Source organism: Nerophis lumbriciformis, linkage group LG20, assembly GCF_033978685.3.
Source record: "Nerophis lumbriciformis linkage group LG20, RoL_Nlum_v2.1, whole genome shotgun sequence".
Lineage (NCBI taxonomy): Eukaryota > Metazoa > Chordata > Actinopteri > Syngnathiformes > Syngnathidae > Nerophis > Nerophis lumbriciformis.
The window spans coordinates 37,670,001-37,685,255 of record NC_084567.2 but is presented as its reverse complement, the minus strand read 5'-3'; the positions used below and the strand labels follow the sequence as shown (position 1 = coordinate 37,685,255).

Here is a 15,255-nt window from a genome sequence, read left to right as displayed (position 1 = left end):
TAATAATACAATTTATCTCGTCTGGATGATTTAGTTCTTGTCACCCTGTTGTCCTCCCGTCGTGCAAAAAGACTGTCCTCACTCAGGTCCGGCTGAAAATCGGGAGATTTTCGGGAGAATATTTGTCCCGGGAGGTTTTCGGGAGAGGCGCTGAATTTCGGGAGTCTCCCGGAAAATTCGGGAGGGTTGGCAAGTATGCAAGTTGGTGTGCTATCACGTAGCACTATCGCTCAACGTTTCAAATAAGAAGATACAAAAAAAGTGACTTTACAATGTTTGCTCTCACTTGGATGCAGAATATTGGGATGGTTGTATCTTTCAGCACTTGCGCTCTCCTTGAGGCTGCGTGCGGATTTTTCAAAGTCGACAGACTTCTCGGCTCGGTGAAAGGTGAGGGTCGTTATTTGTGACCTAGCATTAACTTTTACTAACTCAAAGGTAATACAGCAGCAGGTTGGATACTCACTACAACCAGCGTGCCTGTTCAGCCACACGTTGTATGGTGTTTCCGCTTGCTCACGTAGGTGACAGCAATGCATACTTGGTCAACAACCACACAGGTTACACTGACGGTGGCGGTTTAAAAAAAAACTATAACACTCTTACTAATAATGCGCCACACTGTGAACCCACACCAAACAAGAATGACAAACACATTTCGGGAGAACATCTGCACAGTAACACAACATAAACACAACAGGACAAATACCCAGAATCCCATGCAAGCCCTAACTCTTCCGGGATACCCCCCCCCCCCCCTCCCTCTGTTGATGTGTGAGGGAGCAGGGTTGGGGTGGGGGCGGGTTTTCTGAAGTGTTCCTGAGCCCATGTGGTGATATCCTTTACACACTGATGTCGCTTTTTGATGCAGTACCACTTGAGGGATTGATTGTCCGTAATATCATCGCTTACATGCAGTGATTTCTCCACATTCTCTGAACCTTTTGATGATATTACGGACCGTAGATGGTGAAATCCCTAAATTCCTTGCAATAGCTCATTGAGAAATGTTGTTCCTAAACTGTTTGCTCACGCATTTGTTGACAAAGTGGTGACCCTCGCCCCGTCCTTGTTTGTGAATGACTGAGCATTTCATGTAATCTACTTTTACACCCAATCATGGCACCCACCTGTTCCCAATTAGCCTGTTCACCTGGGGGATGTTCCAAATAAGTGTTTGATGAGCATTCCTCAACTTTCTCTTTTTTGCCACTTGTGCCAGCTTTTTTGAAACATGTTGCAGGCGTCACATTCCAAATGAGCTAATATTTGCACAGAAAAAATATTTTTCTCAGTTCCAACATTAAGTATCTTGTCTTTGCAGTCTATTCAATTGAATATAAATCATTGAATTCTCTTTTTATTTACCATTAACACAACGTGCCAACTTCACTAGTTTTGGGTTGTAGCCCGGAAGAGTCAGGGCTGCATGGGATTCTGGGTGTTTGTTCTGTTGTGTTTATGTTGTGTTAAGGTGCAGATGTTCTCCCGAAATGTGTTTGTCATTCTTGTTTGGTTTTGGTTCAAAGTGTGGCGCATTATTAGTAAGAGTGTTAAAGTTGTTTTATATGGTCACCGTCAGTGTAACCTGTGTGGCTGTTGACCAAGTATACCTTGCTGTCGCATACGTGTGCAAGCAGAAGATGTATATTGTATGACAAGTATTGGATTGGCTCGCTGTTAATACAGATCGTAGAGAGCGCCAAATATTGTACCATCATGGCACGCCCTTATTATAGCTGTAAGGGTGAAAATCGGTGAATATTAATCCCGGGAGAGGCACTGAAATCCGGAAGTCTCACGGGAAAATTGGGGGGTTCAGCAAGTAAGCTGCCGAGCCGCATCAGAGTGATCAAAGAGCCGCATGCGGCTCCGGAGCCGCGGGTTGCCGACCCCTGTGTAAGACAGTGTTAAAAATAAAACTATCAAAAGCCATCTGCTTTTGTATAAAGTTAAGTTAGGTTAAATGAAATTATTATTATTATTATTATTATTTATGTTACGGTATATCAAAAATAATTTGAGCAAAATTTAATTGAAATATTGTCCATGTGGCCCTCCAGCAGTGCTCAGGTTGCTCATGCGGCCCCCGGTAAAAAAATTAATTGCCCACCTCTGCTTTAGAACGTACAAAAAAAAGGAAATACATGTTTTTTGTCTCACATACCGATTGTGCATAATGGGAAAAACTCCCCCAAAAAGTATAAGTGGACAGTTTTTGTAGAAATATGAAGATCAGTTGGTCAGTTTAAACACAGTTTTCTAAACAGATCAAATATACTGTAGCACATACACAAAATAAGTCATACTTGCCAACCCTCCCGGATTTTCCGGGAGACTCCCGAAATTCAGCGCCTCTCCCGAAAACCTCCCGGGACAAATTTTCTCCCGAAAATCTCCCGAAATTCAGGCGGAGCTGAAGGCCACGCCCCCCTCAAGCTTTATGCGGACCTGAGTTCGCTTTCCCGCAATATAAAGAACGTCTACAGTAAAGCAGTCCGTCTGCCGTAAACAGCAATGTTGTGACACTCTTAAGCAGGACAATACTGCCATCTAGTGCATTTGATGAAAGCACTTTTGTGCGTGCCACACAGCAATGCATCATCAGAGAGGGTGTTCAGCATGGCTAGAAAGATAGTGACAGAGAATAGAACAAGGATGGACAATTCAACCGTTAACTCAACAATGAGTAGATGAGTGTTATGTGTGTGTATATATGTGTAAATAAATGAACACTGAAATTCAAGTATTTCTTTTATTTATATATATATATATATATATATATATATATATATATATAATATAGGTGGCGACTTGTCCAGGGTGTACCCTGCCTTCCGCCCGATTTTAGCTGAGATAGGCTCCAGCGCCCCCCGCGACCCCGAAGGGAATACGCGGTAGAAAATGGATGGATGGATGGGATATATATATATATATATATATATATATATATATATATATATATATATATATATATATATATATATATATATATATATAAATAAAATAAAATAAATGCTTGAATTTCAGTGTTCATTTATTTACACATATACAAACACATAACACTCATCTATGTGTGTATATATGTGTAAATAAATGAACACTGAAATTCAAGTATTTCTTTTATATATATATATATATATATATATATATATATATATATATATATATATATATATATATACATATATATATATATATATATTTATATATATATATACATAATATATATATATATATATAAATAAAAGAAATGCTTGAATTTCAGTGTTCATTTATTTACACATATACACACATAGATGAGTGTTATATATATATATATATATTTATATATATATATATACATAATATATATATATATATAAATAAAAGAAATGCTTGAATTTCAGTGTTCATTTATTTACACATATACACACACATAACTCTCATCTATATATATATATATATATATATATATATATATATATATATATATATATATATATATATATATATATATATATATATATATATATAGCTAGAATTCACTGAAAGTCAATTATTTCTTATATATATATATATATATATATCCATCCATCCATTTCCTACCGCTTATTCCCTTCGGGGTCGCAGGGATATATATATATATATATATATATATATATATATATATATATATATATATATATATATATATATATATATATATATATATATATATATATATATATTTATTTATATATATATATATATGTCTTAATAAGGTTATCCAAAAAATAGTGCTCGATACCGTAGTAGAGCGCAATATATGTATGTGTGGGAAAAAAATCACAAAAATCTCCTGATGATTGAGGGAACCCCTCATGAAACAGGCCTGTAGAGATGAAATAGTCTTGTGATTTTTTTCCCACACATACATATATATATATATATATATATATATATATATATATATATATATATATATATATATATATATATATATATATATGTGTATGTATATGAAATACTTGACTTGGTGAATTCTAGCTGAAAATATACTCCTCCCCTCTTAACCACGCCCCCAATCAAGCCCCCGCCCAACCACGCCCCCCCCCCCGCACCCACCCCCCACCTCCCGAAATTGGAGGTCTCAAGGTTGGCAAGTATGAAATAAGTCAATATGTCCACACTCACCTTCTCAATATCTTCTAGGGTCTTATAATACTTGGCCTCGGTCTCCTGGATCTCCACCAAACAACAATTCCTCTTGTCGTCTTCCGTCATCCCCATTTTCTACGACACAAGTCATAAATAATCAGTCAGAGTAATCCCGCAAGTTACAAGAAGTACAAGATGATTGACGAGCTCTTGTCTCCAACTTTACACAGGCAATATGGTTGGGTGGGGATGTGGTGATAATTTCCCGGTGTAAATAATTAGGTCATTAATATGAAGCCTCCTCCGCAATAACACTCCTGACAAAACTAACTACAACTGTGTCAGAATGCTGAAGTATTAATGTGCCTATCGTAAATAATCTTCATGAGCAAACTCACTTACAAAACCCAAAACCAGTGACGTTGGCACGTTGTGTAATTCCTAAATAAAAACAGAATACAATGACTTGCAAATCCTTTTCAACTTATATCCAATCGAATAGACTGCAAAGACAAGATATTTAACGTTCCAACTGGTACACTTTGTTATTTTTTGCAAATATTAGCTCATTTGGAATTTCACAAAAGCTGGCACAAGTGGCAAAAAAGACTGAACAGGCAGCAACACATTGCAAAAAAAGTTGTCACAGGGGCATTTTTACCACTGTGTTATGTGGCCTTTCCTTTTAACAACACTCAATAAACGTTTGGGAACTGAGGAGACACATTTTTGAAGCGTTTAAGGTGGAATTAGTTCCCATTCTTGCTTGATGTACAGTCTCCGTTGTCGTATTTCACACATTTTCAATGGGAGACAGGTCTGGACTACAGGCAGGCCAGTCTAGTACCCGCACTCTTTACCTACTCAGTGGCCTAGTGGTTAGAGTGTCCGCCCTGAGATCGGTAGGTTGTGAGTTCAAACCCCGGCCGAGTCATACCAAAGACTATAAAAATGGGACCCATTACCTCCCTGCTTGGCACTCAGCATCAAGGCTTGGAATTGGGGGTTAAATCACCAAAAATGATTCCCGGGCGCGGCAACCGCTGTTGCCCACTGCTCCCCACACCTCCCAGGGGGTGATCAAGGGTGATGGGTCAAATGCAGAGAATAATCTCGCCACACCTAGAGTGTGTGTGTGACAATCATTGGTACGTTAACTTTAACTTTTAACTATGAAGCCACACTGTTGTAAAATGTGGCTTGACATTGTCTTGCTGAAATAAGCAGGGGCGTCCATGATAACGTTGCTTATGTTGCTCCAAAACCTGTATGTACCTTTCAGCATTAATGGCGCCTTCACAGATGTGTAAGTTACCCATGTCTTGGGCACTAATACACCCCCATACCATCACAGATGCTGGCTTTTCAACTTTGCGCTTAGAACAATCCGGATGGTTCTTTTCCTCTTTGGTCCGGAGGACAGGATGTCCACAGTTTCCAAAAAACAATTCGAAATGTGGACCAAACAGAACACTTTTCCACTTTGCATCAGTCCATCTTAGATGAGCTCAGGCCCAACAAAGCCAACGGCGTTTCTGGGTGTTGTTGATAAACGGCTTCGGCTTTGCATAGTAGAGTTTTAACTCGCACTTACAGATGTAGCGACCAACCGTAGTTACTGACAGTGGTATGTCTGAAGTGTTCCTGAGCCCATGTGGTGATATCCTTTACACACCGATGTCGCTTTTTTTTGATGCAGTACCGCCTGAGGCATCGAAGGTCAATGTTGGTTTTCGGTTTTCTCCAGATTATCTGAACATTTTTGATGATATTACGGACCGTAGATGGTGAATGTCTTGGGCACTAATACACCCCCATACCATCACACATGCTGGCTTTTCAACTTTGCGCCTATAACAATCCGGATGGTTCTTTTCCTCTTTGGTCCGGAGGACAGGACGTCCACAGTTTCCAAAAAACAATTCGAAATGTGGACTCGTCAGACCAACCAGAACACTTTTCCACTTTGCATCAGTCCATCTTAGATGAGCTCGGGCCCAACGAAGCCAACGGCGTTTCTGGGTGTTGTTGATAAACGGTTTCGGCTTTGCATAGTAGAGTTTTAACTCGCACTTACAGATGTAGCGACAAACTGTAGTTACTGACAGTGGTTGTCTGAAGTGTTCCTGAGCCCATGTGGTGATATCCTTTACACACCGATGTCGCTTTTTTTTGATGCAGTACCGCCTGAGGCATCGAAGGTCAATGTTGGTTTTCGGTTTTCTCCAGATTATCTGAACATTTTTGATGATATTACGGACCGTAGATGGTGAATGTCTTGGGCACTAATACACCCCCATACCATCACAGATGCTGGCTTTTCAACTTTGCACCTAGAACAATCCGGATGGTTCTTTTCCTCTTTGGTCCGGAGGACACGACGTCCACAGTTTCCAAAAAACAATTCGAAATGTGGACTCGTCAGACCAACCAGAACACTTTTCCACTTTGCATCAGTCCATCTTAGATGAGCTCGGGCCCAACGAAGCCAACGGCGTTTCTGGGTGTTGTTGATAAACGGCTTCGGCTTTGCATAGTAGAGTTTTAACTCGCACTTACAGATGTAGCGACAAACTGTAGTTACTGACAGTGGTTGTCTGAAGTGTTCCTGAGCCAATGTGGTGATATCCTTTACACACCGATGTCGCTTTTTTTTGATGCAGTACCGCCTGAGGCATCGAAGGTCAATGTTGGTTTTCGGTTTTCTCCAGATTATCTGAACATTTTTGATGATATTACGGACCGTAGATGGTGAATGTCTTGGGCACTAATACACCCCCATACCATCACAGATGCTGGCTTTTCAACTTTGCGCCTATAACAATCCGGATGGTTCTTTTCCTCTTTGGTCCGGAGGACACGACGTCCGCAGTTTCCAAAAACAATTTTAAATGTGGAATCGTCAAACGACAGAACACTTTTCCACTTTGCATCAGTCCATCTTAGATGAGCTCAGGCCCAACGAAGCCAACGGCGTTTCTGGGTGTTGTTGATAAACGGCTTCGGCTTTGCATAGTAGAGTTTTAACTCGCACTTAAAGATGTAGCGACAAACCGTAGTTACTGACAGTGGTTTTCTGAAGTGTTCCTGAGCCCATGTGGTGATATCCTTTACACACTGATGTCGCTTTTTTTTGATGCAGTACCGCCTGAGGCATCGAAGGTCAATGTTGGTTTTCGGTTTCCTCCAGATTATCTGAACATTTTTGATGATATTACGGACCGTAGATGGTGAATGTCTTGGGCACTAATAAACCCCCATACCATCACAGATGCTGGCTTTTCAACTTTGCGCTTAGAACAATCCGGATGGTTCTTTTCCTCTTTGGTCCGGAGGACAGGACGTCCACAGTTTACAAAAAACAATTCGAAATGTGGACTCGTCAGACCAAACAGAACACTTTTCCACTTTGCATCAGTCCATCTTTGATGAGCTCGGGCCCAACGAAGCCAACGGCGTTTCTGGGTGTTGTTGATAAACGGCTTCGGCTTTGCATAGTAGAGTTTTAACTCGCACTTAAAGATGTAGCGACAAACTGTAGTTACTGACAGTGGTTTTCTGAAGTGTTCCTGAGCCCATGTGGTGATATCCTTTACACACTGATGTCGCTTTTTTTGATGCAGCATCGAAGGTCAATGTTGGTTTTTGGTTTTCTCCAGATTATCTGAACATTTTTGATGATATTACGGACCGTAGACGGTGAATGTCTTGGGCACTAATACACCCCCATACCATCACAGATGCTGGCTTTTCAACTTTGCGCCTGGAACAATCCGGATGGTTCTTTTCCTCTTTGGTCCGGAGGACACGACGTCCGCAGTTTCCAAAAAACAATTCGAAATGTGGACTCGTCAGACGAAACAGAACACTTTTCTACTTTGCATCAGTCCATCTTTGATGAGCTCAGGCCCAACGAAGCCAACGGCGTTTCTGGGTGTTGTTGATAAACGGCTTCGGCTTTGCATAGTAGAGTTTTAACTCGCACTTACAGATGTAGCGACAAACTGTAGTTACTGACAGTGGTTTTCTGAAGTGTTCCTGAGCCCATGTGGTGATATCCTTTACACACTGATGTCGCTTTTTTTTGATGCAGTACCGCCTGAGGCATCGAAGGTCAATGTTGGTTTTCGGTTTTCTCCAGATTATCTGAACATTTTTGATGATATTACGGAGCGTAGATGGTGAATGTCTTGGGCACTAATACACCCCCATACCATCACAGATGCTGGCTTTTCAACTTTGCGCCTATAACAATCCGGATGGTTCTTTTCCTCTTTGGTCCGGAGGACACGACGTCCGCAGTTTCCAAAAAACAATTCGAAATGTGGACTCGTCAGACCAAACAGAACACTTTTCTACTTTGCATCAGTCCATCTTAGATGAGCTCGGGCCCAACGAAGCCAACGGCGTTTCTGGGTGTTGTTGATAAACGGTTTCGGCTTTGCATAGTAAAGTTTTGACTTGCACTTACAGATGTAGCGACCAACTGTAGTTACTGACAGTGGTTGTCTGAAGTGTTCCTGAGCCCATGTGGTGATATCCTTTACACACCGATGTCGCTTTTTTTTGATGCAGTACCGCCTGAGGCATCGAAGGTCAATGTTGGTTTTCGGTTTTCTCCAGATTATCTGAACATTTTTGATGATATTACGGACCGTAGATGGTGAATGTCTTGGGCACTAATACACCCCCATACCATCACAGATGCTGGCTTTTCAACTTTGCGCCAATAACAATCCGGATGGTTCTTTTCCTCTTTGGTCCGGAGGACACGACGTCCACATTTTCCAAAAAAACAATTCGAAATGTGGACTCGTCAGACCAAACAGAACACTTTTCCACTTTGCATCAGTCCATCTTAGATGAGCTCGGGCCCAACGAAGCCAACGGCGTTTCTGGGTGTTGTTGATAAACGGCTTCGGCTTTGCATAGTAGAGTTTTAACTCGCACTTACAGATGTAGCGACCAACTGTAGTTACTGACAGTGGTTGTCTGAAGTGTTCCTGAGCCCATGTGGTGATATCCTTTACACACCGATGTCGCTTTTTTTTGATGCAGTACCGCCTGAGGCATCGAAGGTCAATGTTGGTTTTCGGTTTTCTCCAGATTATCTGAACATTTTTGATGATATTACGGACCGTAGATGGTGAATGTCTTGGGCACTAATACACCCCCATACCATCACAGATGCTGGCTTTTCAACTTTGCGCTTAGAACAATCCGGATGGTTCTTTTCCTCTTTGGTCCGGAGGACACGACGTCCGCAGTTTCCAAAAACAATTTTAAATGTGGACTCGTCAGACGACAGAACACTTTTCCACTTTGCATCAGTCCATCTTAGATGAGCTCAGGCCCAACGAAGCCAACGGCGTCTCTGGGTGTTGTTGATAAACGGCTTCGGCTTTGCATAGTAGAGTTTTAACTCGCACTTACAGATGTAGCGACAAACCGTAGTTACTGACAGTGGTTGTCTGAAGTGTTCCTGAGCCCATGTGGTGATATCCTTTACACACGGATGTCGCTTTTTTTTGATGCAGTACCGCCTGAGGCATCGAAGGTCAATGTTGGTTTTCGGTTTCCTCCAGATTATCTGAACATTTTTGATGATATTACGGACCGTAGACGGTGAATGTCTTGGGCACTAATACACCCCCATACCATCACAGATGCTGGCTTTTCAACTTTGCGCCTATAACAATCCGGATGGTTCTTTTCCTCTTTGGTTCGGAGGACACAACGTCCACAGTTTACAAAACCAATTTTAAATGTGGACTCGTCAGACCACAGAACACTTTTCCACTTTGCATCAGTCCATCTTAGATGAGCTCAGGCCCAACAAAGCCAACGGCGTTTCTGGGTGTTGTTGATAAACGGCTTCGGCTTTGCATAGTAGAGTTTTAACTCGCACTTACAGATGTAGCGACAAACTGTAGTTACTGACAGTGGTTGTCTGAAGTGTTCCTGAGCCCATGTGGTGATATCCTTTACACACCGATGTCGTTTTTTTTGATGCAGTACCGCCTGAAACATCGAAGGTCAATGTTGGTTTTCGGTTTTCTCCAGATTATCTGAACATTTTTGATGATATTACGGACCGTAGATGGTGAATGTCTTGGGCACTAATACACCCCCATACCATCACACATGCTGGCTTTTCAACTTTGCGCCTATAACAATCCGGATGGTTCTTTTCCTCTTTGGTCCGGAGGACAGGACGTCCACAGTTTCCAAAAAAACAATTTGAAATGTGGACTCGTCAGACCAAAAAGAACACTTTTCCACTTTGCATCAGTGATGAGCTCGGGCCCAGCGTTTCTGGGTGTTGTTGATAAACGGCTTCGGCTTTGCATAGTAGAGTTTTAACTCGCACTTACAGTTGTAGCGACCAACTGTAGTTACTGACAGTGGTTGTCTGAAGTGTTCCTGAGCCCATGTGGTGATATCCTTTACACACTGATGTCGCTTTTTTTTTATGCAGTACTGCCTGAGGCATCGAAGGTCACGGGCTTTCAATGTTGGTTTTCTGTTTTCTTTTGATGATATTACGGAGCGTAGATGGTGAAATCCCTCAATTCCTTCCGATAGCTCGTTGTTCTTAAACTGTTCGACAATCTGCCCACGCATTTGTTGACAAAGCGGTGACCCTCGCCCCCCGTCCTTGTTTGTGAACGACTGAGCATTTCCCGGAAGCTGCTTTTACACCCAATCATGGCACCCACCTGTTCCCAATTAGCCTCTTCACCCGTGGGATGTTCCAAATAAGTGTTTGATGAGCATTCCTCAACTTTCTCAGTCTTTTTTGCCACTTGTGCCAGCTTTTTTGAAACATGTTCCAAATGAGCTAATATTTGCAGAAAAAAAACAATAACGTTTCTCAGTTCCAACATTAAATATCTTGTCTTTTGCAGTCTATTCAATTGAATATAAGTTGAAAAGGATTTGCAAATCATTGTATTCTCTTTTTATTTACCATTTACACAACGTGACAACTTCACTGGTTTTGGATTTTGTATATATTGATATCGAAATAATATAAGATCAGCCTTGTTAAAATATTACAGTGCACATTTAGCTATCCATGTCTTTAAGTGTACGCAATAAAACAAAGGTGATTCAGATAAATGCATCATGTGATAACACTCATACTGTGTACGACTTCACAAGTCAAAAATGATAACAGAAAGGCACTGAGGTCATGTTTATTTTCCTGAGGTGAAGTATATTGTAACACGGTCGTCATCATCTGATGTCACAGCTGCCTCCCATGGGCGTGAGTCAGACTTTGGACCAGCTGCCTTGTGCAGCTAATTATCCAACTAATTGGCAAGCCCCCCCCCCTTGTGGGATACTACCCTCTTATTATTATTATTTCGATTTAAACAGAGCGGTGATGGAGGATGAAAGACTGAGTCACAAGCACAGCGTCACTCACCTGCATGTATCTGATCTGCAGCACAAAGGAGGCAAAAGAGTTTGAAAAATCAAGCAAAATTCAACATCTCGACTCACCACCACATAATACTTTATTAGCAGTATTAAAGAATATATTAATATATCACTTTGAGTGTGTCAGCAGGATTATATGAAGGGGAAAAATGCTCCGAAAGGTGTCAAACGCAAGGCCCGCCCCATTATTTAAAGTAAAGATGTCCGATAATGGCTTTTTTGCCGATATTCCGATATTGTCCAACTCTTAATTACCGATTCCGATATCAACCGATACCGATATATACAGTGGTGGAATTAACACATTATTATGCCTAATTTTGTTATGATGTATTAAACAATGTAACAACTCAAGTTATGGTAAAAAAAATGCCATATTTATTATTGAAGTCACAAAGTGCATTTTTTTTTTTTTTAACATGCCTCAAAACAGCAGCTTGGAATTTGGGACATGCTCTCCATGAGAGAGCATGAGGAGGTTGAGGTGGGCGAGGTTGGAGGGGTGGGGTATTGGGTAACGGGGGTGTATATTGTAGCGTCCCGGAAGAGTTAGTGCTGCAAGGGATTCTGGGTATTTGTTCTGTTGTGTTTATGTTGTGCTACGGTGCGGGTGTTCTCCCGAAATGTGTTTGTCATTCTTGTTTGGTGTGGGTTCACAGTATGGCGCATATTTGTAACAGTGTTAAAGTGTTAAGTGTTAAAGTTGTTTATACGGCCACCCTCAGTGTAACCCTAACCCTAACCCTAACCCTAACCCTAGAGTTAGGGTTAGGGTTAGGGTTAGGGTTCACTTGTGTGTGTGCCTTTAAGGTTTATCGGCGCTCTGTACTTCTCCCTACGTCCGTGTACCACTGCGTAGAGCGGCGTTTTAGTCATAAATTGTACTTTTTGAAAGAGATACCGATAATTTCCGATATTACATTTTAAAGCATTTATTGGCATCTCTAATTTAAAGTGGCCCGCAAAGGCTTTGAAAAAATTTGCGTCGATGACGAACTTTACAAAATATATTAGATCTTTCCATTTTGACAGGAAAAAAATACACAATTGCATATATTTGAAAATGTAATATTATTTAATAATGCAACAAATATAATACTTTTGTACATTTCAATCTTTTTTTTTTTTTTGTTAAAATAACAACGATAATGACAAATATGTGCTTGACTTTTGATTTCAAAGCAAGTTTTCCACCCATACTGTAAAAAAATAACAATACTGTAGATCAGGGGTGTCAAACTCATTTTAGATCGGGGGGCGGGGGGGCACATGGAGAAAAATCTACTCCCAAGTCACGGCACGATAACTTAAAAATAAAGACAATTTCAGATCTTTTGTTTAAAATAGAACAAGCACATTCGGAAAATGTACAAATCATAATGTTCTTGTTTTTTTGTTTTTTTTTAAACTTACATGTTGCAGTTAATAGTATTAATATAGTAATAATATTCTATCTTTAGATAGACAGACAGACGGACGGAAAGAAGAAACAAGTCCATGTCAGAAAACCAACACATTTAACATATATATATATATATATATATATATATATATATATATATATATATATATATATATATATATATATATATATATACATATATATATATATATATATATATATATATATATATATATATATATACCGTATTTTTCGGACTATAAGTCGCAGTATTTTTTCATAGTTTGGCCGGGTTCCAGTGCGACTTATATTCCGGTGCGACTTATACTCCGAAAAATACGGTATATACATATATACATACATACATACATATGTATATATATATATATATATATATATATATATATATATATATATATACCGTATTTTTCGGAGTATAAGTCGCACCGGAATATAAGTCGCACCTGCCGAAAATGCATAATGAAGAAGGGAAAAAAACATATATAAGTCGCACTGGAGCCCGGCCAAACTATGAAAAAATACTGCGACTTATAGTCCGAAAAATACGGTATATATATATATATATATATACCGTATTTTTTGGAGTATAAGTCGCAGTATTATATATATATATATATATATATACACCGTATTTTTCGGACTATAAGTCGCAGTATTTTTTCATAGTTTGGCCGGGCTCCAGTGCGACTTATATATGTTTTTTTCCCTTCTTCATTATGCATTTTCGGCAGGTGCGACTTATATTCCGGTGCGACTTATACTCCGAAAAATACGGTATATATATATATATATATATATATATATATATATATATATATATATATATATATATATATATATATATATATATATATATATATATATATGTATATACCGTATTTTTCGGTATACTCCGAAAAATACGATATATATATATTTTTTTTTTTTCCGCTCCAGTGCGACTTATATATATATTTTTTCCTTCTTCATTATGCATTTTCGGCAGGTGCGACTTATATTCCGGTGCGACTTATACTCCGAAAAATACGGTATATATATATAAATAAATGTGTGTGTGTGTGATGTCAGATGAAACAAAAATTGGGCTGTTTGGCCACAATACCCAGCAATATGTTTGGAGGAGAAAAGGTGAGGCCTTTAATCCCAGGAACACCACTCCTACCGTCGAGCATGGTGGTGGTAGTATTATGCTCTGGGCCTGTTTTGCTGCCAATGGAACTGGTGCTTTCCAGAGAGTAAATGGGACAATGAAAAAGGAGGATTACCTCCAAATTCTTCAGGACAAGCTAAAATCATCAGCCCGGAGGTTGGGCGTTGGGCGCAGTTGGGTGTTCCAACAGGACAATGACCCCAAACACACGTCAAAAGTGGTAAAGGAATGGCTAAGTCAAGCTAGAATTAAGGTATTAGAATGGCCTTCCCAAAGTCCTGACTTAAACGTGTGGACAATGCTGAAGAAACAAGTCCATGTCAGAAAACCAACACATTTAGCTGAACTGCACCAATTTTGTCAAGAAGGAGTGGTCAAAAATTCAAGCAGAAGCTTGTGGATGGCTACCAAAAGCGCCTTATTGCAGTGAAACTTGCCAAGGGACATGTAAGCAAATATTAACATTGCTGTATGTATACTTTTGACCTCGTCACATTTTCAGTAGACCCATAATAAATTCATAAAAATAACCAAACTTCATGAATGTTTTTTGTGACCAACAAGTATGTGCTCCAATCACTCTATCACAAAAAAATAAGAGTTGTAGAAATGATTGGAAACTCAAGACAGCCATGACATGATGTTCTTTACAAGTGTATGTACACTTTTGACCACGACTGTATGTAAAAATATGTGTTTCTTCTAAAATTTGGCGGGCTTAGGGTTGCAAAATTCCGGGAATATTCACAGTTGGAAACTTTCCATGGGAATTAACGGGAATATATGGGAAATTAATGGGAATAAACATTGAATGCAACATGCTAGATCTTGCAGCATGATTATGAGCTAAAACAACCTCATTTAATGCAAATTCAGTAGAATTTCATTCTATTCTATTTCTATTCATTTGTCCATCGGTAAAATATTTTTAAAGACTACTCCAATTGTTTAGCTGACTATTTATATCTGTGTGTGGCATTGCATTAGTGTTTTACAAGAATAAATGCATACAAAAAGAATAATGCCACGTACACCATCTGATGTGTGTAGACATTTCACCCCCACCAATGTAGGCGGAAAGGCGGTGTACATTTTGCAAATACTGTGCAAAGAGCTA

The 15,255-nt window shown here is 39.7% G+C and overlaps 1 protein-coding gene across 9 annotated transcripts in view; it reads right to left on the bottom strand.

The window, feature by feature from the left end:
- The window catches only part of vav2 (vav 2 guanine nucleotide exchange factor), a 675,751-nt gene that overhangs the window by 140,610 nt on the left and 519,886 nt on the right, over positions 1-15,255 (bottom strand). For 6 of the 9 annotated variants that reach the window (XM_072915349.1, XM_072915351.1, XM_072915350.1 and 3 more), the window contains exons 6-7: positions 11,552-11,566; positions 4,156-4,254 (exon numbers count right to left, since the gene is read on the bottom strand). In XM_072915349.1, coding sequence (XP_072771450.1) covers positions 4,156-4,254; positions 11,552-11,566 — 114 coding nt within the window. The remainder of the gene's footprint in view (positions 1-4,155; positions 4,255-11,551; positions 11,567-15,255) is intronic. The other 3 variants (XM_072915352.1, XM_072915356.1, XM_072915357.1) reach the window with 1 other exon arrangement.